Source organism: Anticarsia gemmatalis, chromosome 3, assembly GCF_050436995.1.
Source record: "Anticarsia gemmatalis isolate Benzon Research Colony breed Stoneville strain chromosome 3, ilAntGemm2 primary, whole genome shotgun sequence".
In the NCBI taxonomy this organism is placed as follows: domain Eukaryota; kingdom Metazoa; phylum Arthropoda; class Insecta; order Lepidoptera; family Erebidae; genus Anticarsia; species Anticarsia gemmatalis.
The window spans coordinates 1,441,050-1,467,998 of record NC_134747.1 but is presented as its reverse complement, the minus strand read 5'-3'; the positions used below and the strand labels follow the sequence as shown (position 1 = coordinate 1,467,998).

The 26,949-nt window shown below is 35.4% G+C and overlaps 5 protein-coding genes across 9 annotated transcripts in view; 3 read left to right on the top strand and 2 right to left on the bottom strand.

Annotated features, from left to right (window-relative positions):
- Positions 1-4,178, top strand: part of LOC142987179 (uncharacterized) — a 74,320-nt gene extending 70,142 nt beyond the window's left edge. For 3 of the 4 annotated variants that reach the window (XM_076135759.1, XM_076135761.1, XM_076135758.1), the window contains one exon: positions 1,451-4,178. In XM_076135759.1, the coding sequence (XP_075991874.1) occupies positions 1,451-1,518 (68 nt within the window). In that variant the 3' untranslated portion in view covers positions 1,519-4,178. Of the gene's footprint in view, positions 1-580 lie in introns of all 4 variants that reach the window. The other variant, XM_076135760.1, reaches the window with a different exon arrangement.
- Positions 4,179-5,088: 910 nt separating this feature from the next.
- Positions 5,089-13,713, bottom strand: LOC142987180 (uncharacterized). Of its 2 annotated transcripts, none has more exons than XM_076135764.1 (9): positions 13,206-13,713; positions 12,701-12,905; positions 11,998-12,258; positions 11,569-11,674; positions 10,871-11,106; positions 10,377-10,491; positions 9,633-9,835; positions 7,477-7,677; positions 5,089-7,003 (listed from the first exon to the last, which is right to left on the bottom strand). In XM_076135764.1, the coding sequence occupies exons 1-9, from the start codon at positions 13,466-13,468 to the stop codon at positions 6,842-6,844; spliced, it is 1,752 nt and encodes a 583-aa protein (XP_075991879.1). In that variant the 5' UTR covers positions 13,469-13,713; the 3' UTR covers positions 5,089-6,841. The 2 variants fall into 2 exon arrangements, with proteins under 2 accessions (XP_075991879.1, XP_075991877.1); XM_076135762.1 differs by having other exon boundaries at positions 11,557-11,674; positions 13,206-13,707.
- A 685-nt stretch (positions 13,714-14,398) lies between these two features.
- LOC142987178 (guanine nucleotide-exchange factor SEC12) lies at positions 14,399-21,193 on the bottom strand. Its single transcript, XM_076135757.1, has 7 exons — positions 20,861-21,193; positions 20,116-20,468; positions 16,923-17,061; positions 16,429-16,586; positions 15,831-16,074; positions 14,953-15,112; positions 14,399-14,663 (listed from the first exon to the last, which is right to left on the bottom strand). The coding sequence occupies exons 1-7, from the start codon at positions 20,993-20,995 to the stop codon at positions 14,578-14,580; spliced, it is 1,275 nt and encodes a 424-aa protein (XP_075991872.1). The 5' UTR covers positions 20,996-21,193; the 3' UTR covers positions 14,399-14,577.
- Positions 21,194-21,802: 609 nt separating this feature from the next.
- Positions 21,803-26,046, top strand: Ocrl (Oculocerebrorenal syndrome of Lowe). The gene has a single exon (XM_076135756.1). It carries the CDS (start codon positions 21,918-21,920, stop codon positions 24,474-24,476), a length of 2,559 nt encoding a protein of 852 aa, XP_075991871.1. The 5' UTR covers positions 21,803-21,917; the 3' UTR covers positions 24,477-26,046.
- Positions 26,047-26,545: 499 nt separating this feature from the next.
- stai (stathmin) overlaps positions 26,546-26,949 on the top strand; it is a 36,431-nt gene continuing 36,027 nt past the window's right edge. The window contains exon 1 of the mRNA XM_076135753.1: positions 26,546-26,791. Within this exon, the coding sequence (XP_075991868.1) occupies positions 26,770-26,791 (22 nt within the window). The 5' untranslated portion in view covers positions 26,546-26,769. The remainder of the gene's footprint in view (positions 26,792-26,949) is intronic.

Genomic DNA, 26,949 nt, shown 5'->3' with positions numbered 1-26,949 from the left:
GTTTTATATCTCAAATGTGTGGTTTTTAAGAAATTTTGACACGATTTGATTTGTTTTTTTTGGTTGAATTGAACCTTGCATGCGTTTGATTTATAAAACAAGATGGATTTATTTTGTGTTAAGTAATTTTGATTGTGTAGTATTTAGGTAATATAAAGTCAAATAAGTGATAAACTACTGTAATTTTATAATAGCGCGATAGTTGTAAGTGTATGTTTAGATAGGCCTTTCACTTCAGTGATCTTGTAAATATGTATAAAGTCAGGGCGTAGAATAGTTTTGTATCGACAGTGAGTTCGGGCCAACGCGACGTTCCTAACACCTCATTTGTTAAACATTCTTATATTAACTGCAGTAGATTAGTACATTTACAATGTATTTTGGCCACCAAATATTGCTGCAATTTTTTCCAAATTTTCGTTTCCACACATTATTTTGGCACAAATCAAAATTTTGTACCCAAAGGTAATCCAAGTATCTTGAACGGTTTGGATAACTTTTGTTTAACATAACACACGCTTCAATAAATAAATAACATTTTTATTTTATTAAAAAATAAACGACATTTTATTTATTGCAGTGTAAAGTGGGGCGCGTCGTGCTCGCTCGGGACGTTTCGTGACGATTCGAGACATACGGGACTATTTGCCTACTGAATGCATTTCTTGTGTCGAGGGCTCAAAGCAGTTTTTATGTGAATTTTTAATGGATGTCAACGTAGAATATATGTAGACACTAGAAAATATAATCTCCGGACGTTTTGTGTGAATGATACGTGTACTCAGAACTTAAAAGTGTTTGGAGGTCAATTAATAGATCATGTGACTCAGTATTACAGGGCAAAACATTGTTTCAACACTTGTATTAATGTTTGGGATCATTGCGAATTGTGTAACAAATATATTTATTTATCAGGACGTATATTGTAGTGAAATTTGTAACTTTAGATCTAATATTGACCCGATTATAGTACCGTTACAATTTGGACAATGATTTCAAATCGCACAAATTCGTTATGTATGTATTGCATCAGAGAGGTGTGGAATGAAACGTATGTGTACGCACGGTTATCGAATTATTGTAAATATGGTCACGTTAGAGTATTTATGTTTGTTAACCCCTCTCCCCACCACGGACCTTGAATTGATGGTGAAGTATCAATATAATAATTACTGGACATATTTAACTATAGAAATTTGGCTTTTTTCATTATTAAGACACGAATCCGATATTTTAAGGAGGTTTTTCGGTACCAAGAAAGTAGGTATACAATATTTGGGACTTCCATCTTGTTTAAAAAATATCTATTATTTCAAAAATTACCCTCATTGCCCAGCAGTGGGATATAAATGGGTTACATAAAAAAATATATTATTATATCGTTACTTCACCATAATTGTGTTAAGAAATGATAATAAAACTAAAGTTGTAATTATAATTTCTTCGTCAGATTGCGCGAATATAATGCGAACTCACAATTGGACAGCGTACTGCAGTTGTGTGAGCTGTACCTGTTGATTGACGCCAATTGACGACAATTGACGGATTGAATCAATCCGTACCATCAGTCAAACATCAACATCAATTTACAGTAATTTTGAACATGATAATATAATATAACTGCCTTTCAAATCTGGGATCTTATAGCATGTGTTTTTAAAGGGGCCTTTGACCTTTTCACTGCAAACGATTTATATACTCAACATTTCAATTTCATGCCCACAATATGTGTTGTGGAGAAATTTCACTTGGTTTATCAGTCTCTCAATATTTTTATACTAAAAAGTAACTATATTTTTCTACAACGTATAATTTATCACTCTACCACATTTTAACCAAATCAGTACAGCCATATTTACGTGAAAGACCTATAGATAAACATGTAACACTACATTAATATTGTACAATAACCAAGTTAAATTTTACCATTATTTATCAAACAAGTCACATTTTATGGGCAAGAAATAAAACTGTCTTGTATATAAAACGTTAGTGTGTAAAGGTTAAATAAAAGTTCTCCCTTGCTTTATCAAAACGGGTATAACCAAACGCTTGCTTGAATCTTAATCAACCATCTCACGGTTCAAAACGTTCAAATTTCATTCGTACTGTAATTTCAGAATGTCTTGGAACTTATTATCATTTCTTTTCACTGAATTCATGATTAACTAACTAATAAAATATTACAGAAAAAATACGAAATGATGACGTAATTTCGAAAAAAAAAAAAATTATGAAAAATATCTTTTATGTTTCTGGATATTTCTATTGGTTAGTTAAATTAAAACCATTGCTACTAATATAAAAAAGACGGGTAGTTGAAACTAAATATATTTTCGAATATTTTTAATAAGCAGTCTGGCCTATGAGTATTTCAATTCAACGATTTGAAAGCCTTAAAGGTAATTGTCTATATACAGACATAAAAAGGCAACGATTTTATGGCCCCTAATAGATAATTATTTCCAGTTTTTTTATTGGGAACATCGAAACTAATTTAACTTATTCAAAAGTTCAAAATATTTAAAACACTTGCTTATTTTAACAGATAAGCGACTGAATTCGGCACTCATTTATATAGTAAATAAAACAAGTCCCCGTATAAAATGCTTGGTGCTCGCATTTCACGTACACGTGCGAATACGTGCCCGTAATATACATACAACTACCCGTCTACAGCTTCCTTTAATATTAACAAAATATCGAAATTATACAGCTTTAAACGACAGGCTACGTTCACAACGAAAATGATCTTTGTGTGACCACTTCTATAGTGTAAATTATATTTTTTTATGTTGTATATGATTGTGATATATATAACTGAATATACATATTAATCATCGTAGTTGTTAAGTAAGGATTTGTACTGATGTGATGTTAGAGCAAAGAGTATATTAAAATTATGTTATGAACATTTATTATTAATTGAGTTTTTATAGAGTCGAATGCTACATATTTGTGCCATTTAAATAAATGTAAACGTAGGTATATGTTAGTGTATGTGAAGCATATCGATGGAGTTTCAACGATTGGTTTAGGCCGACAGGATGACGCGTGCCTTCTGCTCGACGAGGGCCAACAACACGGCTTTGTTGCTATGTGAGCCACGCGACGCGGTCACCATGACAACGTAAACAATATGCGTTGCCATGGTTACCGCCTCGTCGTGCAAAATAGCGGTGTGATTTGAGCCAAACCGTAGTGTTGCCATAACTCAAATTTAAACGTAATTAAAAAAATATGTCAACGACTTTTATAACATTTTTCAAATACCCACAATAGAGTTATGGCAATATTAGAATTAATATAAATAGTAAAAATATACATTGTACACAGTATTTCAATCAGGGACCACAATGCAGTTTTATTCATATACAGAATATATACATATTTGTATACAAACTTATGTATTAACATTTTGTACTAATGTATTTGCTGGATGCCGAGTTTAGGAGATCCTTCAATATACAGACATATTGTATAACAATTGTAAAATATATTCACTGACCAAAAATGTATTAAATGTTGATCATTATAAAGTCAATGCGCTTAGAAATGTTTTAACTTAACAAATCAAATATTTATAAAAAATAATGTTATTAAATTGTATTAACTGTAGTCTTATTATGAAACTTGTTTTATCGATATATACAGTCTGCCAAATAAAAGATAGACTTACATATATCGAAAAATCAAGGTATCAATTATTTATAGCGCATTGACAAAAAAATTATATCTTTCGAAAAAATCTATTAGAATCTCCAGTCTTCCTGTAAAATGCTTTCAGTGTATCATAAGTTTTTCTATTTAAACATACATCACACATTTTAGTTATTTTCGTCTTCCATTTAACAATAAAATAAATCAATTAAAAACTGTTACGTCAATTTTGTAAGAAGATAGTTGATCGTCAATTTTAGTTGAACATTTTTAATTTTTGTATATTTTGATGAATTTATCGCGCTGAGCGTGCTTTGGTTAACGCTATTAAAGTGTATTGTTTAGTTTAATATTTATGAAATGTGAGTAAAACTTGTATTATGACGGAACTATCTTCTTTGGACAAGTGAGGGAGGTATGAACAGATCTCTAGTCGGTCTAAGCGGGCACTTGCCGAGCGCCGCGGTCATCAACTATGTTATTTGTTTTGATGTAATTAATAAATGTTATGAAAAATATTTTACTTTGTTTTATTGCCTTTTTAAAGACTATTTCTTCGCCTGCAGTGTGCTCTAAATGCCTGGGAATAAAGTTAGTTAACACAAATGTGTATTGTATTGAATGAAACCCACTTCGACAATATGCTCAGAATCCACCATAGAAATACCAGAAAATAAATATTACTTAGTAATTCTAGTCCATTTTATGCAATCGTTAGGACACTAATAATTTACTATCGACATAATTAGAATTGTACTCAAAAGTCCATATACTTAGGTCTTCTTCATGGAAAATGCCAATGAACGTCAGATACCCAATTAATTACAACAATCTTATAGCACTTCTAGTTAACAGTCACTTAATTAGTTATCTACGTTTTGTAATACCGATACGTTCGTCATGACACATAATCGTTAACTCGAATGACGTATTAAAACGTAACGACAAGAATATATTAGAGATATAAATAATTAATCTCTTGTTTTACACATAAGGGGCTATTGATCATACAATAACCATGTTGAACATACCATAAGATGATAGTCCACAGTTAAAAAAAATTTTTTTTTTGTTTAGATGTGCCACCTCATTTTCTTAACGGTGAATATCTGGTTATCAAACCTATGACCCCAAACTGCGCAGTGCTACGAACCTAGAAACGACCAGCTAGATCACAAAAATCATAAACCTATTTACCCCCGGTTTTTGAGGTACATTTAACGGTAGTTTATCTATTCAATAACGTTTAAAATCATATAAAAAACGCTATTGAATAGATAAACTAACGTCTAATGTAACACAGAAACCGGGGGGTTAGACAAATGTTTAGGCAGGTAGTACTGAACACATACATATATATTAAAATACATTTCAAAACAAAAAAGTATTAACACATAAGAGAATATTTTAAAGAAAAATACAACAATATCTTATCAAAAATATCTTTAATAAATACGTTTTTAACAAACATTACAAGCTAAGATTGTCCGTACACGATTTATTTTTTACACATCAGAGAAACATAATCCCGGAAACGGGATAAGTATAAAAATTACAGCGACACCGAAATTACAAGTATAAAAACTTTATACAATACTGAGAATAGTATTTATTATATAATAGGATACGGGAATTAACGCGAACACGCATTTTACCTTGAAATGCCTGACGTTGCGGCGCAGGTTGCAATCGCCGCGGTCGCAGGCTGACTGTATCCTATTATATAATAAACATGCAACGCGAAAGTTTAAAAGTTATGACTGAGAAAAGTAGATTTATAGAAATACATAATACGATTTCAGGATTTAAACAATAGCGCATTTTTTATCTTGTATTACTCGATGTTTGCAGTAAACCCTTTAAAAAGCAAGAACTTGTGTGCCCGAAACTCATGTCAATGTGTGAAATGTCTTATTTTAACCGACTTACAAAAAAGGAGGAAGTTCTTAAGGCGACAATTTGTTAAGGTATCTGCATAATCATATTTCCTATGTAGTATTAACATTAAACTCAAAATCTTTGTATAAAAGTATTTGAAACAAAACTTTCTTATTTGCCTATTGATACTATAATATTTCATAACCAGTTACACTAGGAATGTATAAACAAATGCTTAGCTTGTAGAACGACACACAAAACCTTATTAATAACACTGCACTGCAATTGACTGGCAAAATATTCTCTCATACTTGCGTTACACACACTCTAACAATTCTAGACAAGAAAAATCATAAAGTGACGCACTATACTCGCGCCATTTCAAACGTGCGAACTAAGTCATGTCATTTTATCAGAGTCTCTCAATCACTACACATTGTCACATTCATATGATTATTTTAACTATGACGTAGTTCGCACGTTTGTAACGGCCTAAGTATAGCTAAATATACAAACATAACCTAATTTTGCAAATGTCAGATTTTCAAATTTCTTGTCACAAAAACTTGCCAATATTTTTTTGTCGCGACGAGACTCGAACCCGCGACAGTCGCATACACTACCGTTGCGCCATAAAAACATAGTTATGATAGAAATAGGACACGTTTTACGATTTTAGGAACGTTCACGTTCAGAATATAACCACTTATTAAATTTTACATCTAAGCATAATGACTTATGTAGTAAGCCAGCTAATGCATTATACATGGATCTCAACCTCCTTCGTATTGGGAAATAACTACACAATTTAGACAAACTATCAAAATAACAAATTATACATCAAAACTATCAAGATCTTGGTACCCGCCACACTGACTCCACAATTTTAATTACTTTTCACTTTTTTGATGTTATTTTTTTACATTTTTTCTTTATTTTGGTGTAACACCTGTTTTTTCATACACCTTGTCAACAGACACCTTTTTCAATTATGTAACAAAACAACTTATTTCATCCAACGACTGATAATAATAACATTTTGAAATGTTAACTTCTACAAATTAAAACTCAGAACTTAATTATCTCTGAAAACAATCTCATAAAAAATCCCTAATCACTTCATTTACTGTTAATTTTAACTACGACGCGAAATACGCAATACACGAAAATTTACAATATCAAAGAATTTCAAAAGTACCAAAAATTTTCTACAAGTATTTCTCAATATCAAAGCGTAGGTTGAGAGGCATCAATCGACAAGTATAACAAGATCAGTACAGGGCCGACATCGGCACATTTCGGGCTAGTAGGTGAAGATGATGGACCGAATGAGTCCGTCGCGAACTGAGTCCGAACTCTGTCCGATGCCGAAGTTGAAGAACACGGACTCGGCGGCCACTTGCTGGGCACACGTGCCCATCGGGTACCAGCCCATCTTGTTGAACACTATGCCTACTTTGTACACCTGTGAGAAGAAAAAAGGGTGATTTATATGAAAGGTTTTTGACAGAGTTATTTTTTGTTTTTATGTAAGAACATATTATTGGCTCAGTTTTTAATGTTTAAGAAAGTAAGCTAAGTTAAGTTTAAAATAATTTTATCTGTGAATTGTTTAAAGATAATTTCTGTCGCTTTTGCTTTCTTAGCCCTTGTTTCAATCAGGTGTAAATACACAAATAATTAGTTTTTTCGATGTTAATGATATCACATAATACAGAAACTTTTCCCTGTCTCTTATAAAAAAAATGTCTGTCTTTCTGTTATGATGAAATAAAGGGACAGATGTTGGACTGTCAATATCATCTATAGTCGACTTGTATGTGAGGTTTGTTTGGAGTCTGTAGGCGTTTCACTAGCGGAATTCCAAGATCCCAATTTTCTTTGCTCAAAATAAAAACTATTTTCTTTCAAGTTAACAGTTGTAATAAGCCTCCGTACCTTGTTCCGCTGTATGTAGACGGGTCGGTTGAACATGATGTCGAGCAGGTGTCGGTAGGGCACGCGGTTGGTGTAGTGCGTGTAGGTGAGCCGCGCGCCGTCCGCGTCCAGCAGGTGCGCGTACAGCAGCTCGCAGTAGCCGCCCGCGCCGCCCGCGCCCGCCAGCGACACGCCCTCCTCGCTCGGCGCCTGCGTCGGGACCTAACACACATTTCAATGCACGTGAAAGGCGAAATTCGGTATAGGACTAGAGTAGTAGTCTATGTGCTTGTTCACGTTGGAACTCGCGGGCGCGGTGGCGGTCGTGAGCGCGGGGACGTGGCGATTTGTGTTCACGTTGGCCGCCAGGCGTTAACAAGCTCAAACCGGCTCAAACTGGCTGAACTTACTTGACGTCGCGAGTGAATCGCGCCCGCCACCGCTAGTTCGACGTGAACACACACGAACATCTTCACGCGTTTGATATTGACGCGAGCGCGCCACGCGGGCCGCGCGCGGCACCGCTAGCTCGCCCGCTACTTAGACCGCGCGTACGGTTTGTACGTGAACACTTGGGAACTACGCCATATGTTTGATATTGCCGCGAGCGCGCGACACCGCTAGCTCGCCCGCGACTTAGACCGCGCGAACGGTTTGTACGTGAACACTTGGGAACTACGCCATATGTTTGATATTTCGCGACCGCGCCCGCCACCGCGCCCGCGAGTCAACGTGAATGAGCACTATATATTGAAGTCAAAACCCTTAACCGGTCAAAACTGACTGATTTTGTTAGTCAATCGTATTTTTCACTGGTAAAGGCGCTGTATCCACGGGCGAGAGAATCGCGACGAGTCCGCCCTTGTATCGTCGGACAATCTCCACGAACGAGCGATAATTCCGCCGCGTATCGTCGCGAGTCGTAACGGAATCGCAGAGATTCCGCGGCGACTCGTAACGGTATCCCCGCGTTTTCCTTGTTTAAAAAGCTTCTCGAAACAAGAGGCAACATTGAAAATAAATGATTTGACATTTGCTGCATTTGACAGCGCGCTCGCCGCGCGCTCGTCGCGATCGCGCGGCGGACCCGCTGCTTGTCGCGGCCGACTAGCGACGATGTATTGACGTTTCGCACGCTCGTTGACACTCGTCGCATCGCGGCAATATTATCGCCGTGTGGAGACGGTTCCATACAGAGTGTATAGAAATACGTGGCACGACGATAATATCGCCGCGATTCTCTCGCTCGTGGAGACAGCGCTTAAGAGTATTGACTACAAAATACTTATACATACTGTTTTCCTACGAAATCGCCTAGACAGTAATCAGTCAGGATCCAAGGACAGTACACTACCTAGTTACATATTATAACGCTTCAAGCGTTAGAAAACTCCGGATACTTTATTCATGATTTTAATATGAGGACTTTGAAATTACGCGAATGTACCAACAATTTTATTTAGAACAGCTCCCGCACTTTTGTGTTGCAAAGACTTTCACAAACATACAAACAATGAACACAAAATACAATTAGACCCAAAACAATCCATACTAATATTATAGATGAGAAAGTAACTCTGTCTGTCTGTCTGTCTGTCTGTCTGCTACTCAATCACGCCTATACTACTGAACCAATTTGCATGAAATTTGGTATGGAGATATTTTGATACTCGAGAAAGGACATAGGCTACTTTTTACCCCGGGAAAATGACGCATTTCCCGGGAAAATTCAGGTGGCGAACGAAGTCGCGAGATTGAATTAATAAAATTCCGTTGTCATGGCAACTGTTTTAATGACGGATATGCCTTAGCGCAACTTCGTTACATATATTACGAGATATAAATAATTCTGAGAATATTTTTCGTGAAAAAAAAGCATATTTTTTATCATCAGGCTACGACCAATAGGCGCAGAGTAACAGTAAAAAGAGTTACAAAAACGTGAAAAATTCTGACCCATTCTCTCTTATGTGACGCAAGCGAAGTTGCACGGGTCAGCTAGTTATTTATAAATCGCACAAATAATTGCTCCGCGTGAAAATCGAACTCACGACCTCAAAACGCAATGGTAGCGATGTAGCAACTGAGCTACGAAAGTAGTAATTAATATCAAAATTACAAGTAGTAACTTATTACAGCTAATTTCAAAATTCGTTGGTAGTAAAGCGACAGCTCACCTGCACTCCCAGCAGGCATATATTCTTATCCACCATGAAAGTGACCGAGCAGTCCAGCACGCTGGTGTTGAGACAGTCCGTGTGTTGTATGATGGCGCGCTGGCAGTAGATCTTGTTGAAGTCGGAGCTGTGGCGCTCCAAGTGCTCCGGCCCGCCCGACAGACTCGGGTTTATTAGGCCTTGTACCATTGATGAGTGGCGCACTGTGGAGAAACATTATATTAAACACTTAATTTAGATTTGTTCTATATTATGTTCTGTGTTATATTAAATGGTTTGTACTGTTGCAGACTCCAATAGTTTTGTTAATATTATTTTAGCATATATTCACTGATACATCAAAATGATAACTAATTTAACTTCCATTACTGATCGACTGACTGAGTGACTGATGGACAACGCACAGCCGAAACTACTGAGCGTAGAAAGTCGAAATTTATTATATTTATTTATTTATTGTACTTTTACAATTTATCTTAATCTATTAACTATTTTATACTCGCCAAACTTACTAGTTTAACGGCGAAGTGAATTTGAAGTGAATTTGGTTAGAAGATTCCTCAGGAAGTGTATAGGAGCACTTAAAATCGACGCGGGCCGGAACGCTAGTTTTCTAAACGGCACATAATTCCTAGGCTTAATATATAAACTTGGCTCAGGAAAGACAAAAGTTTACAATGTCATGTCACATTACCCAGATTGACGGTATTCTGAACGCTGTATACTATGTCATGTTTTCGTTACCTTCATGCCGTGTAGGTCGTGGGTAGTGAGCAGTGCTCGGTAAGTGTTGTTGCGGCGCTCCGAACACTTGCTCTAACATCACCGGGCTTGGAGTGTCCACTGTTAGCGTCGCCATCTGTGAATATTACATTTCGTGAATTATGTATAGATATGTCTGGTTAATTTCGTAACTAAAAAAACACTTTATTATCGTTACTGTCCTACTGCTGGGCAAGGGTTTACTACCAAACGCGAAACGGATTAGGCCTTGAGGCCACACTTACCAAGGGCGAGTTATGGACCTAGTTGCCTTCTCTTAGGAGATGTATTATATAATATTTAGGCATGCAAAAGTTTCAAAACAATTTTACAGCAAGTGATAAAATAAAAATATCTTATAGTTTAAAAGCCACTCAGAATAAAAACCAATAATGAACATCTAGTTTCTAAACGACTCAAATAATAATATGCCTACGCCAAAGGTATCATAATTTTAATAAATGTACAGTACTCACATTAGATGAAGGTCCATCTCCGATCAGCTGTTTCCTGGGCACCCTGCACATAGAGAAGCCACTAGGCATGGGCACATCGGAGTTGCTCGACAGTATGTTCATGAGGACGGCGAAGGCCTCCGACTCCGTGAGGAGGGAGGACCGCGCCGGACCCGCTGCGAACTCCTGAGGAGTGAGCGTCAGGAACCTGATCTTTTCTATAGCACTGCGAATCTTTGGCTTGTTGTCTTTGGTATCTGAAAATAAATATAACACGTTATACTCGAAAGTTAGTTTTTCTTTTTGTTTTGAAAAAGACAATTCCCTCACTAACAGTTGCTCTTGTGTCGCGGGGACTTTTACAAACATACAAACAACAGACAAAAAGTACTGAAATGTGTCAAATACACGATACATTAATATTTCTTGCAAACTTAGTCACATGTAATAAGGGGCGAGTTTATCGCGTCTTCGTCGCGTCTTCGTCTATCGAGTCTTATAGCGTCAACATCACGTTAAAATAGACCGGCATTTGCCTTATGCAGTAAGCAGGAAATAAGCCTGTGAAATTTGATACAAAGTGTCGATTTAATTACCTGCAGCCTATCAGTGCAATTTGGACATGGTATACTTACAAAGTTATCTATGTGCAATAAGGGAAATACAATAAATAATGTAATGTATCAGTTTATAGGTAAACATGTCACCTGGTTTCTTACTATTCTCGTCCGACGGTCCCGGCAGTGGTTGATCACTGTCGCTTGTCTTCTGAGTCTCCACCACAGCTTCTGGACTGTTTTCTGCACTGCTTTCAACATTCACAACCTGCAATAAATACAAGGCGAATCGTAAATGCTGAAGATTGGATGGTTGGATGGATGTTTGTTACTCAATCACAGCAAAACTACTAAACGAGTTTGGCAGAACTTGGCAATGTTGAAACTAATGACCAGAATAAGCTATTGAAGTACTAGTTATTGTGTTGTGTGGTCTCCTAGTGGTTTTGTTCATGCTATAACATGGTAGGCAGTTATATGGCTAGCCATATCACTACATTCCACACACTTGTTAGCAGCAAAATACCCTTACACACATTGTTGTGACAGGTAATAATTTGAAATATAAACTCAAAACATAATTCCACTCACACTAACTTTCTCCTTAGAAGTTGAAGGTCCAGGACTCTTAGACCTCTTCTCATTCGGTGGTCCGTTCTCCGAGGGTGGGCTCACACTTCTCTCACTGCCCCTCTTGTCTTGGGCCTTAGCGTACCGTACGGCTGCTTCAAATAGATCCAGCTCACTGTCTATGTTCAGATGGTCGAGGGAGAAGACCGTGATCACTGTGTTCAGTTCAACGTCCTCGAAGCTACTGTCATTTAGTACGTCTTTGGTGTTTGTACTGATTATCTGGGATTTAGTTAAAAAGAAAGATGTGTAAAGATAAAGTCGATTGGGTATTTTTTTTATTTTGATTTCATTTGCAAAGATTTAAGGTCAACTATTTTTAATTCTGTGAAAAGTCTTGTGCATTTTCAGTTCAGTTTAATAACAATCCTGGATTTGTGTAATCCTTAAATACAAAAATGTTTAAAAGAATATTTAAATTCTCATTGCTTCAACCATTAAGCAACCACATTTGAATAAAGTGTCTGAATTATGTTTCTAAAAGGTTTTAAAATTCGGCTAATAAAAAGATTATGCTTTACTATAAATATGTTTTAAGTTCTTATTATATTAATATGGGAGCAACATTGCTTGGTTTTACTCTATTTCATTACATTCCAAAGATAGTATACTGATATGATAGGATTTTTTGTCTATTTTCTACATAAAGTTAACAAAATATTACCTGTATACACTTATCCATAAGAACATTCTCCTCAAACAGCCTCGCAAACTCATAAGCACGACAAGCATTCCTCGGATACAAGTCGGACCACAGGAACCTCGTGCACTCCTTCACTAAATGTGGTAGCATGTACTTCTTGGCTCCGTAACACAGCTCACAGGCTTTGTCAAACGAACTTATGTTTATATTGTCCGTATATATGTATCTAGAAAGAATAGAAGTCAAGTTTAAATAGAAAGATCTAGAACTATTCTGTGGAAGTTTAATTTTATAGATTTTGGTGGTAATGTAAGCCTGTATGTAGTACTTAGATACATAAAAAGTCTGTATTTATTCTAGTAACGAGTTTAACTTCATGGTACTTTGACATTATAGGCTGTAAAGATGAATACCTTGGTCTAATAGTGGTCATCAGCTTTGAGATGTCAAGTAGCTAACGTACGGGTTTTACAGCTATATTAATAGAATGTAAGTAATAAATATGATTTCCACTTTACATACTCACTCTAACAGTGCTTTAAAAGCCTCAGGTTGCACGTCAAGGATGGGAATAGGATCATTCCTTTCAGCCATTCCACCATAGAACATAGCCTCGAAAACTGGTGACGCCATCGCCAAAACTAGCTTGTGACCTGGTATCACGACCTGGTGGGGCTCAGCACCCACCAAGAAGGTGCAATCAGACCACTGACCAGACTGCAAAAGATATGCTCCTCTTTGCTTCACCTCCACACATCCCAACTGCCAATCCGTAGGCGCTCCTGCCATTGTACACACACAATCCTGGCCTAGGTAGAGAATCCAATGAATCCCAGGACAATTACAACACCAGGAGGCCAAAAATATCGTAATTTACGAATAAAAACAAAAACAGTTGTTACACCAAAATAATCGCTTGATTCATATGTGCGTTTACGAATGTTGTTTTAGGTAAGCGTATTACATAATTTAATGTTTATGTTGTTTAAAAATATTGGGATTTTTGTAAGTTCAAATATGACTCATAAAACTTATTTTCTTTTAATTCTAAATCACTACGAATAATTTCAAAACCAGTAAACGAAAATTTAGAATTTAAAACGTCACCAAATATCTGTCAAACAAAGCTTCCTCTGTAAACTTGACTTTTAAGATTTCGTTTAGAAATTGTGATTTTTCTTGCTTTACGTTACTTAAGTTCGTTTTGAAATTGAAACTAATTTATAAGATGCAAGTTCTGAAAAAAGTTTTCATTTATTATTTTCATCTACCACAACGAAACCTAAAAAAGTTTTACCGTTGAATATACTACACTAAGCTTGTGCTTGTCCATATCACCTACATACTGAAGACTATAATATATTATTTTATGCTATTAAATTATATTGCATTGTGTAATTTGTATACTTTATGTATGCCCACATGTCAGACATTACATAGACCAGACGCCAAGCCAGATAAATGCATATGGCATTTATTTGGCAGTTCAGGTTAAAACTTTATCACTTCAGGAAATCAAGATGCCTAGGCGGTGTTGAAGCCGGGAACAGAGATACACATCGTTTTTATGGCAGACCTGTCGAAAATTCAGGTGATTTACTTGTATGACTTGGACAGGCTAGGATAAGGCTTGTTTTGGGGACCAAAAGATTATAAATAAATAAATACTTGTTGTACTTATTTATATTTTGTAAATAGGGTAAAATAAAAATCCAAAACATTGCAACATTGCACCTCATTTAATTAAATTAATCCTATTTATACATACATAATATGTATATGAGCGTAATATTCATAATTGCCTATTAGAATAAAATTACACTAGACATAACCCCGATCACTTACAAGAAATAGTTTTCATTTTGTTTATGTATACAATAAATATGTGTTTTTTTATGTTAAATGCCCATGTAGGAACATAACGCGAAAGTACAGAACAACACGAATATAATTAGTAGGATGGCAACCCAGGCAGGTACGGTACCTGTAAACAAAAACACAAATTTTAATGTTAAAAAAGTGAATTAAAAAAAATCCAACAAAGATCCACTTTAAAGCATTCCTATTATCAGGCACGGTGTAAGTTTGGATTAGAAAACTATATTTCGTATCTCTTTATCAACGATACACATTATAATTAAAACAAACTTACGCCATGTCTTTAGGCATTGCACCAGAGCCACCAGACTTGCATGGAAAACTTTTCATTTTTTATCACTTTTCCAAACATCCCTTCCTCATTGAAATAGGCTAATAATGGTATGTGCACTTACTTCTATAAGGCAGAGAGTGAACGCAGAGACAGTTGTCGACGGAGATGGAAAGCAGCGCGGCCTCGCTGCGGGAGGTGATGGGTGGCCCGTAGCCGCGCACCGGCAGGAACTCCAGCCCCGTCACAAACATCATGTGCGCGTTGTTCACGTGCAGGACTCGCTGTACAACACACACACGTTGTATTACTCTTGTAAGGAAATATCTGAACTATGGTTTAAAGATTTTGTAGCAGTGGTAGTGGAAAGTTTGAAGTTTTCGCTTCGGGGATTCGAACCCAACACGTACCTTACTCTTCAAAATTATGTGTGTATTAGAAATAATTATCATTGGTTAAGAAGTGAAAAAAGAACATCGCAACTTTGCGTGCTTTAAATTTATTTAAAACAGTTCTTCGTGGGTCGAAGGTCCCTAACTTATGGTCTAACCCCTACTTAATTCCAAAAGGTAAACATTGCTTAACAGTACGACATTAATGGGTTCAATATGCTTAATCATTTTAAAATTTTACTTAATAAAAAATATTTGAGCAGTGATAGCCGAGTGGTATAAGTTGACACCTCCCACGCAAGTGGTCGCAGGTTCGAACCCGAGGCAACACACCAATGACTTTTCGAAGTTATGTGTGTATTAGAAATAATTATCACATGCTCCAACGGTGAAGGAAAACATCGAGAGGAAACCTTGCATGCCTAAAATTTGTTTAATACATTTATTGAGGGTATGCAAAGTCCCCAACCCGCACTTGGCCAGCGTGGTGGACTCAAGGCCTAACCCCTCCCTCATTACGGGAGGAGACCCTTGCCCAGCAGTGGGACATTAATGGGTTAAATTTATTTATAATTTATTTACTTAATAAAAAAATTTGATCATAACATACCTGTAAGCTAAAAGCGACATAAATATCAACAGATCCGCTGAACATAGTGCCGACGCCGACGAACCGTCCGTCATCTCTCACGGCGAGCGCCGACAGTGACTCAGTGGCGAGCGCCGACCGCGCCAGGGCTCCGCCCCGCGGCTCCCACGACTGCAGCAGGCCGCGCTGGCGACCTGACCGCGTCAGCGGGTTGGCTATCGTGAACATACGGTACTCGCCCTTCTGGTCCTCTATGAGACCGAATCTGAAATAACATTAAGTTGGAAGATTAGTTCTTGTGATTAACATAATACTATTTGGTACTGTTAACTTTCATTTTAAATATATTTTCGTATTGTCAATTTAGCCGTTGCTATCCTTAGAAAGTAGTGTCAAATTAAACTCTTTTTTTCTTTTGGTACAAAATGTGTACGTTCTCAAATAAAAAGACCAATTAAACCAGAAAAAATCTAGTTTTATCTTTATTACAAACTAAAATTAAGAATATTCGTATCCTATCTTAACCAAGCTTCTTTAACATATGGCATCAAACACAAAGAAGGCCAAATAACACTAGTAATATTCTTATGACATAATATAGAATGGTATAACATCTAACCTGCATCGTCTAAACAGATACTTGTTGCCATTGGGCGGCTGGCAGGTGATGGTGAGGAGCGGCGCGCGCTTGGCCGCGGTGCCCCACACCAGCGCCTGGCCGTCCTTAGCGATGCTCACCAGTGATGTGTCGCATGGACTGAAGTCTAGGTCGTCGATCTGAAAACATAAGTACAAATTATGATTTTAGTTAACAACTCAAAATACACCCATACAAAAAACTACTGATTCAACAGTTTAAGAAAATACTGTAACCCACTAGATAAGACTGGTTAAGGTATTAGGCTAGTTATGTTTACATTAATCACAATGACTACTTTTGACCTCTGACCCTCAAACCCTCAATCACGACCAGTCAAATGTCCTAATCACTAAACAACTTTATAACCCGCGCTATTGTTTATCTACAACTGTATATCTATGTTTCCATGTGAAGTACATTGCAAGTGTATAAGTTAATGTAGTAGTGTGGTAGTTAATGAATGGTGTACGAACCTCCTTAGTATGTCCATCAAGTTCAAACAGCATCAGCATCTTGGGGAAGCTCCAGACGCGCACCTTGCCGTCGATGCCGCCCGTCGCCATCAGCTTGCCGTTGTGGCTGATGCGCACCACTCGCTGTAGTGGATCATTGCTGAAAACATAACATGTCGTGATCTTAGTCACAGAGCAAAGAGAATGAATTTATTTTATGAGCAGTGTATTGTCATAAAGGCAAAAGATAGGCGAAGAAAGCGTTCACACTAATTATCAGAGAGTAGATTGGTGTAGAATTTGGATCTAAATTCTATTCATTAAAAAATCTACAGGAAGAATAATGTAAGAAGCAACAGTTTGTAAGGTGCCTTTTGATTGAGCTTAGTTGCAGTTTAAGGGATGTGGCACACACGGTGACATCTAGCCCAAAAACCTTTAGTACTATTGATGCACTAACAACACTTAAGATTGTTAAAATATAATTGATGCTAAAAGTGTGAAGATATAAGACAAATTAAAAAAGTATTTTTATTGCTTAACTCAATACTAAAACTACGCAACTTAATATAAATATGTATTATAGTATGAAGTCTTTACTAAACAGATTATAATTACTTATCACGAAACTTCCTAAAGTGAGTTCATTGTTTGGGTTCAATGTGTGACCTTTAACCTTGACTGCTGTATTTGTACAGTCTGATACTATTTGTATAATATTATTATTGTTTCTTTATTATTTATTGTGTAAATCAATATGTACAGAGGTGAGTAGATGTTAATTATATAGTTACATCTGTGTTTTTTAAAAAGGTTTATCTATTCTTATCAATGCTTAATTTTTTTATTGCGAATATTACTCTCGGTCTTGTACGGTTTGTGGCTGAACTGTCGTACCAATTTTGATGAGTTTTAGGAGTATAATAGCTCAGATTTGCTCTTATTACAAAAAATACGCTAAGAAAGATGGGAATCAAAGCAAGTTTGTTATTCATCAAAAGATATATGAATGTGAATGAAGGAAAATATTTTTTTTGAAATAGTAGCAAATGGCGTTCTTTAGTCTGACCAACCTCATGGGAAAAAGGTATGTATAGGTACATATATTCATGAATAATAAAGTACATGCAGTTTCCAACCTACAGATTCTATCGTATTGGCAGCTCAAAATTCACGATCATTATGAATATTTAGCAATGCAGATACATAATCTACAAAACCGGACTTGTATACATCATTAAAATCACAGATAATTACTAATCTTAAATAATTAGTCATCATGACTGCAAGTAGTTAGTAAGAAACGTCAAAGTTATTATCAGGCATGTTAAGATATAGTGATAAGCATTCTTCTGTAATATAATCTAATAGTAGCTGCCCTTATCAGTGCTTATCTATTGATAATAGATCATCTATTATCTGGTGAATGGGGTCAGTTATCTCCTTTTTTAGCTATTGTAGACTAACAATGAAACTATTTTTGGCAGATGATTAAGTAGAGAAGAATTTCCTCATGTGGTTATGCAACTAAATACACCACAAATTTGTTGAAATGTTTAAGATGTTTAGTTTGTTATTTAAAGGGCCAGTTTCACGACATTTAGATACGTGTCTGATAGCCTATCTGAAAGATAAAGTGGCAACAAATGTATGTAAACATCTGTCAATATTCATCATTGTAACAACTGATTAAGCAATACTTATACATCCATGAAACAGACCATAAATGTAGGAGATAATCTTAGAATACAATTCTTCGATTGTCGGAATTTTGAACTTAACTAAAAAAGCCTATTTTCCAAAAAATATTTCTTTTTACATCAAATAGTTAAAACTTAACAAAGACTTTGTTTTTCTAAGCTTAAATCATGGCCAAAATATGGATGCACAAGATCAGAACACATTTATTTCTAAGTCAATACACAGCCCAAACAATAAGAATAGTCATCATTTCATATATATTTATACAATCTACAATCTCCAAGTAATAATGGTCTAGCATGTTGTTATTTATTGCTTATTGGGCACATTGCCAAAGTCTGCACTCCTACTGAGAATTTTTCTCCTATAAGAATTCATGGATTGCTTTTCTATTGAATAATACATTGTTGTATTACAAGCTGTGGACTACAGTTTCATTTGTATTAATGGTGAAAATTATGCTCTCAGAGATTGTAGTGTGATGTTAGTCATGTTAGAGTATCCTTCCTTATAAATAAGGCTTGCCTGTTACTTATTTAATTTGAAACTTCCACAGGGTGGAGCATTAGAATAACTAATGCAGGTTGTTATTAAGTTACCTACTTGGATTTATTTCATGAATATAGAAAGACTGCTGAAATTAAATGATATATTGATTTGCTAAGACTGTACATATACTTTACAGTTTTAGATGACACATATTAAATATATTAATGCTAGAATCCTTGCCACATAAATATCAATTCTTCAAACCTTTATTAACAGACAGATATGTCCAAATAATTCAAATCTAAATCCTTCAAAAGGACCCCCTAAATAAATCTAAATATCATCTAAGTAAATGTACCCTAGATTCTAAATGACCCCTTATTACTATTGACCCAGAAACAATGACCTGACTGACCATAGGAGACAATAGCTAATATGTGTCTACCATTGTGAATAGCATGACTCATAATTCAATTAATGGAATTCATTAGTAATGGGAAGTTTAGGAATTGAATGCTCACATAATTCATTTCTGGGAATTTCACTTTTGTGTATAATATAATATAATAAAGTAATAAGAGGGTGTAATCTTGTATTCAAGAACTCATAATTGATATGCAAGTAATTTGAAAAATTAATATGGTTCATATTAGATAAATATTACCATAATGGTTGTTTGTATATATATTATTGTTATGCTGTAAAAGCAATACTTTTAATGGTGAATATTGGTCACTAAAATCTCCTTAAAGTTCTTTTAAAGCTTTATTGTTGTATCTCAACAGAATGATAACTATAAATGTTGGCACTTGCTCTGAATACAAAATTTAGATTTTGCGTAAAATAAATGTTTATGACTAGAAAAAGGTCAGCTGTGTAATATTCATATTGGGTGGTCCTGTATGACAAGATATATGGATGTGAATAAGGCAAGGGAAGTTTATAAGGAACCTATTAACAGTCTCTGTCAAAGCCTATGGGAAAAAAGGCATGATATTATGTATGTATGTATAAATGTATTTACCTAAAATCAGTCTGCACACTATCGCTGGGCCTTATTTCAAATGATATTCTTTTCTCCGTAGTATTACTGTTACTGTCCTTCTTAGATATGTTGTCATTCTCCGATACAGTGCGACGTCTTCTCCGTATTAAGCCATTTTCTGCCTTGAAGCTGCCACGTCTCATCTCAGCCGCGTCCACCATGCGGATGTTCACTTTATACAGCTGACAGTGACTTTCCTGGCCTGCTGTTAGAAATGTCTTGTTCTGTGTACTCCGAACAGAACAGTTCATCACAACGTTCGGCCCAGTCTCATGCCTCATCACCTCTTCGGCCACAAATCTCGTTCCATTGTGTGATAGCTCAAATATTTCCTGCAAAGATGATAGGAGACAATGTTAGGAGTCAGCATATGGTTTTCTTTACTAATGATTGCATGATAATATAGAGTGCATTTTCATGAATAAACTAACTGCTAGATGCTCTCCCAGATTACCATTACCAATCATATGACAAAAAAACTGTATTGTATTACCAAAACAAATGCGAAAACATTAAAAAACTGCTATTGCCACTGCAATTAGAAATTATAATTATGTTTAACTCTCTATGCAACATAATTTACATAGGAATGTGAAACGACATTTTCGGAGCTGAAACCAGCGAAACCTGCATTGATTTAACGTTCGAGTAAGCAGCTGACACGTATACTAATCATAGCTAATCCATGGCGCATAATTACATATTTGATAAAGTATATACTTACAAATCCATTAGCAACGCCTGTAGCCGCCGCTCCGCCGCCACCCGCAACTATTACGTGTCTATTCGTTAACGTTTGGAGCGTATAAAGCGGAAAATCCACCCTCGCCAGTAAACCATCACATCTATTCGGGGACATGGTGGCTTAAATCATTAATATAACCGGTTCAATTAACTATTATCAATCAAATAACACTATCTTAACATCAAATAAAACCACTAAACAACATTTTAATTAACAATTCATCGGGAATCCGTCGTAATATGGATAAAACAACCCGAATCAGGAACAAAACTTTGCAAAGAATTCGCCACTTCCAACATGACAAAAGTCAGATGTGACAGCTGCTTGTTTACGAATCTACGTTTATACCAAAAAAGGAATGGTGGGGAAGGCTATCATTAAATTAATTCTTATGTTGTCCTTATTTAAAAGTTTGTAAAAAGCAAAAAAAATAATATTATAACAATATAATACTAAATACAAAAGCAATGCACATTTTTGTAGCCTAGTATAATGTTTTGTAACTATGTATTTTCAAACCACCTCTGTAAACTTTATAGACCTGTCAGTGACTTACACTGTTCGTTCCAAAACTTACCATCTAGAGTGAAAATGGCAAAACTATAATATATGATAACATAATACTCTAAAATTCTATTAGTTAGCCTAGTATTTATATAGTATATAAATACATTATACATATCTTAATTTAAAATCTTGCCTCATGAACACGACTTTGTACTGATGAAAAAATTTTAGTTTTTGTGTATGTACATCGGCAAACTTAAAGACAAATAAAGCTAATTCTAGTTCAAGAAAATAATTAGTAAAATACGTTATTAAAGTAATCTAAATCTTATAAGTAAGTTCCTGTTCGACGATTTATCAGATTCAATATTTCTTGTAACTGCCAGATCATCTTTCCACGTTCCTAAACGAAATCATTAAAATGTGTCAAAATAATTCGTCAAAGTTGTCAATAAAATCGAATTTACATGAACATCAAATGAATTCGATAATATGTGTTAAGTGGACCGAAATAAACCGTTAAAACACCATGAATCACGATGAAATAAAGTCTGTGGTACAGGAAAAATTCCTATCAAGCGAACGAGTAACAGCTTTCCTATGTGACGCCAAAGTTTTGCACCCCGAGTGGGTGAAAAAGGATCGGCTATTAGCGATCGTTGAGTTTGGTGACGAGAAGGCCGTATTCTGCTTGTTTACGTCATGTTACCCACCGAAGTCCTTCACGGATTTGTCAATAGAGATAGTGTTGCCGATTGACAAGAGTTTCAAATGTGAAATTGACAACAAACCTTCCGACCCCGAGGCCATACTGTACCTGAACCTGCAATCTCGTAATAATAAGTATAAGTTTGAAATTCAAATGACACCGCGAGTCGACAACTTCGTGGATGATTTATTCAGAGGCATAGAAGCAGTGAACAAGGTGCCAACCCAGCCAGAGTTTGTGTGGCTCAAGAAATATCATGGTAAAACTGACAACGACATCCTAACACACACCATGGTGCTGCCAGGAGGCGTTCCACACACGCAGAGTGCTGCTCCTGCTATAAGAGAGAGTCTTATCAAACATAAGATGTCAGATAAAGAATATGAGTACACATTCACAAAAAGATTCTCAATATTCTGTGGTACCTGGAATGTGAATGATAAATCACCTGTGATTCCTCTTAAGGGCTGGCTGACTGTGGACAAAGAACCTCCTGACATATATGCTGTTGGATTCCAAGAGCTGGACTTATCTAAAGAGACATTCCTGTTTGACCAGACTTTCAGAGAAGATGAGTGGTACAATGCAGTAGTTGGGTCTGTGGACAAGAGGGCCAAGTATGTAAAAGTGGAGAAAGTAAGACTGGTGGGCATGATGCTGATTGTTTTGATAAAAGAGAAGCACTTTTCCCATGTACGTAATATAGTCTGTGATACTGTTGGAACTGGTATCATGGGCAAGATGGGGAATAAAGGAGGAGTCTCTATAAGGTTTGATCTTCACAGTACTTCTTTATGCTTTGTCAACTCCCACTTGGCTGCCCATGTTGAAGAGTTTGAGAGACGTAACCAGGACTTCAGAGACATCTGCAACAGGACAAGATTTGTGCAACCCAATCAGCTTCCAAAGGCCATAAAGGACCATGACCATATCTACTGGCTCGGAGATTTGAATTACAGGATTACAGAACTTGATCCCACAACTGTAAAGAAGCTTGTGAATGATAATAATTTTGTTCCAGTGTTACAGTGGGATCAACTTAAACAGCAACATAAAAATAACAATGTGTTTGCGGGCTATACGGAAGGTGACATTAACTTCAAACCTACATACAAATACGACCCTGGAACTGACAACTGGGACTCAAGTGAGAAAAACAGGGCTCCAGCTTGGTGTGACAGAATATTCTGGAAAGGAGAGAACATCACACAACTGGCCTACAGGAGCCATCCATCACTGAACATCAGTGACCACAAGCCTGTCTCTGCCATATTTAACTCCTCCATCAAGATCATTGATGAGGAGAAATACAGAAAAGTATACGAAGAAGTAATTAAGCAGTTGGATAAGATGGAGAATGAACTGATACCTCAAGTCAAAGTTGACAGGACTGAAATAGACTTTGGAACTGTACGATACTTAGAACTCCAAGTGAGGACCATCACAATTAAGAATATTGGTAAGCTGCCCGTTGAGTTTGAATTTATAAAGAAATTGGATGAGTCCAGCTTTTGTAAGGAATGGCTTATTGTAGAACCATACAAGAAATGTATCTGTGCTGAAGAGACATGTGAGATACAACTAAAAGTCTTAATTAATAAGACTTCTGCATGTAAAATGAATGCTGGTACTGACAAACTATATGACATATTGGTCCTACACTTGTATGGAGGTAAAGATATCTTCATAACAATTAATGGGACATACCAAAGAAGTAGTTTTGGATGCTCTATAGAGGTTCTAGTGAACCTCAACATGCCAATAAAAGAAGTTCCTGTGGGAAAACTGATAGAACTGGAGAATAAGAGGGACCAATGTGTTTCTAATCACTCTACATATTCTATACCAAAAGAAATTTGGTTTTTAGTAGACCATATTTATCTGCATGGTTTGAAAGAGCCTAATTTGTTTGAACAGCCGGGATTTCATTCAGAGATTCTTCAGATCAGGGATTGGTTGGACAATGGGTCAGTGGATCCTATACCTGGGAGTATCCATTCAGTAGCAGAAGCATTGTTACTGCTTCTGGAAAGTACAGCTGATCCCATCATTCCTTACAATTTGCAGTCTGTATGCCTAAGAGCATCAGCCAACTATCTCCAATGCAAGCAGATTATTATGGAACTGCCTGAATTCAGAAAGAATGTATTCCTATATCTGTGTGAATTTTTACAAGAGGCATTGCAACATAGTGCTGAAAATGGGCTTGATGCTAAAACGTTATCTACATTATTTGGCGCCATTTTCCTCAGGGATAATCCGAGCCTAACACAGGAGCCTCAATCAAGGATTAACAAACAGGTCATAGACAAAAAGAAGGCTCAGTTCGTATACCACTTCCTAGTAAATGATCATAGTGATTTAATATTTTCTAGATAATTGTTGTACCTTTGTAAAATGTTGCTGGAAAAATGAATTAGGAATATCTGCCCCATTGAGTCATTCATTTTTCTATCAATGTTAGTTTAGTATGCATTTCATACATAATAAAATTGTTCTTAATATATTAGAATACTCAAAAATTTCCATTAGTATTCTTAGGAAGTATTTTTACTTTTATAATCACATATAAACTAGCCATTTGTACTGTATCTGTGTCAAAGAAGTCTCAGAATGTTTTTACGCTTAATACCTAATAGATTTTATATAAATTCACAGCATTTATAACTGTTTGGCTCTCGTGTTTTCACAAATATAATTTAAATGTAGTTTGCTAAATTATTTACTTTCTATAATGACAATATTTTGTATAGAATACTATTTTTCTGTGGGATAAGGCATTATCAGTTGTTCAGCATCCAGTCATTTACTTGAAATCGAGATTGTTACAAATGAAAATGTAATAATCTTAGCCAAATTATGTTCGAATAATTCCATAGAATGAATAATAGCGAAATCCTCCATTGACATCATCATACATGAAGTATAACAGGAAATTATATAATTCTACCGTTTTTATGATGATGAATACCTTTAATTACTGCAATGTATTAGAATATAGGTATATTATTATTATGTACTCAAAAAAAAATCTAATTGTTCAGGTTTCAACTATGACCAATAGATGGCTCTTGCGTTTTATAAAAATAAAATGCATGAGTAATGATCTCTGCCTATTCCTCATAGATAAATAGTAATGTCAATCGAATATTTGAAAATTACAACAAGTGTCATAAAGATGTATTATTAATTTTAGGCTCTCTTCTAATGTTATAAAATGCAAAACAAAACATTTTGACCATTTATTAAAATTCACATAGATTAATTTTCGACACTGTATAATCATAATATGCCAAATCTCTTGTACAGGACAATATAGAAAGGAAAATTCCTTGAATAAACCCAAATACATACTATTTACGTCAGTTTATGATACAAATATTAATTTAATTTTACATTTAATGTACACATTAGTGTATGTTTGTGCTAAGAATAATTTAAAAACAAACTGTGTCCATCTATGATACCAAGTCTCTGGTACATTTGGATAGGTTTTTAATTATTCTAATTTTGTAAAAAGTATTTTTAGTGTATTCTTCATCAACGAATATTTGGCCAATGTCCATTAGTTTTAGTTTTAATTATAATTTTCATTATAAAATGTTATTTTAGTGTGACAAAGATTTAAGTTAATTTATAAAAGGTGCCTGTATGATCAATCAAAACATGACTTAAAATACTAACTTTTTAATATCACGTTTAACTTATGCCAAGACACCAAATGTTTCTGATTCAATTATATACTAGTAGATTTTATTGTAATATCGCAACGTTATGAAATTATACATTAAACAACGTTTAAGACAATTTGTATTCGATGTCCGTGAAAAGTAGTAAATATGTATTTTACGTAATATTATACAAATATTTTATTAATGTATTTATTCGTTCATAATAGTGAATATAGTGAACTGTTAATTTATTAAATTATATACCTATAAGAACACTACTTTGTGAGTTTTATTACAATGCTTCTTGAAACTCGTTCTATAAATTATATCCCAATTTCAGTTGTAATTTTATTTCGATCTGAATAATACTTTGGCTCTTAATATTTTTTTGTTCATCCACATAATTTAAAGATTGCTTGAAGGCACTCAAAATTTTTGGTTCTTCCATAATATTACAACAGATGGCGTTAGTTTCCTAATAAGATTCTTATAAGCTAGTTGGCGTTGGGGTTGAAAAATGCTTCATGTTTTTAAGTAAAATACAAATCTTAAGAATGGAAATTATCAAAATACTGTGCCATTGTATTTAGATCATCATATTAAATTAATTACAATGTCCAAACCTTTTTAGGCTTCTATTTTATAAACGTGCAACATTAAAATTTCACGTCAACGTAGCTTCCTAGATCACTGGTCGATGAATCGAACGTAGAAGCGCGAGATTTGATTTCAGCCAATCACAGGATAGCATTTTGCGGTTTTGTCAATAGATCGGACGAAAACAGAAACTTCATTTATGAACTAAAACGTCTACCATTAACTCATATCCTGTCTTTATTTAAATTTAATTCAAAATAACTGTTTCAACGGCGATAAGGAGTAATAAAGTTTTTGTATCGAGCTTTTAGTTAAGTAAAACTTGTTGGTCCTTTGTGTGCAGCGGACGTTCTTGCAGATCCTTTGAGTTTCTTTGTTACCTGAAGTTCAAACAAAGCGAAGCAATGGAAGTTGAAGCTGCTAAATGTAAGTGCATTTAATTTAATTTATTTTCTATTTGATTTATCTGATGTTGTTCTCCGGTGCCGACTTCGGCAATTGATTATTCGTTAATTGATCATTAAATCCGAACAACTGACATTTTTTATTCTTTTGGTGAACACTTTTCGATTTAAACTTGTTGT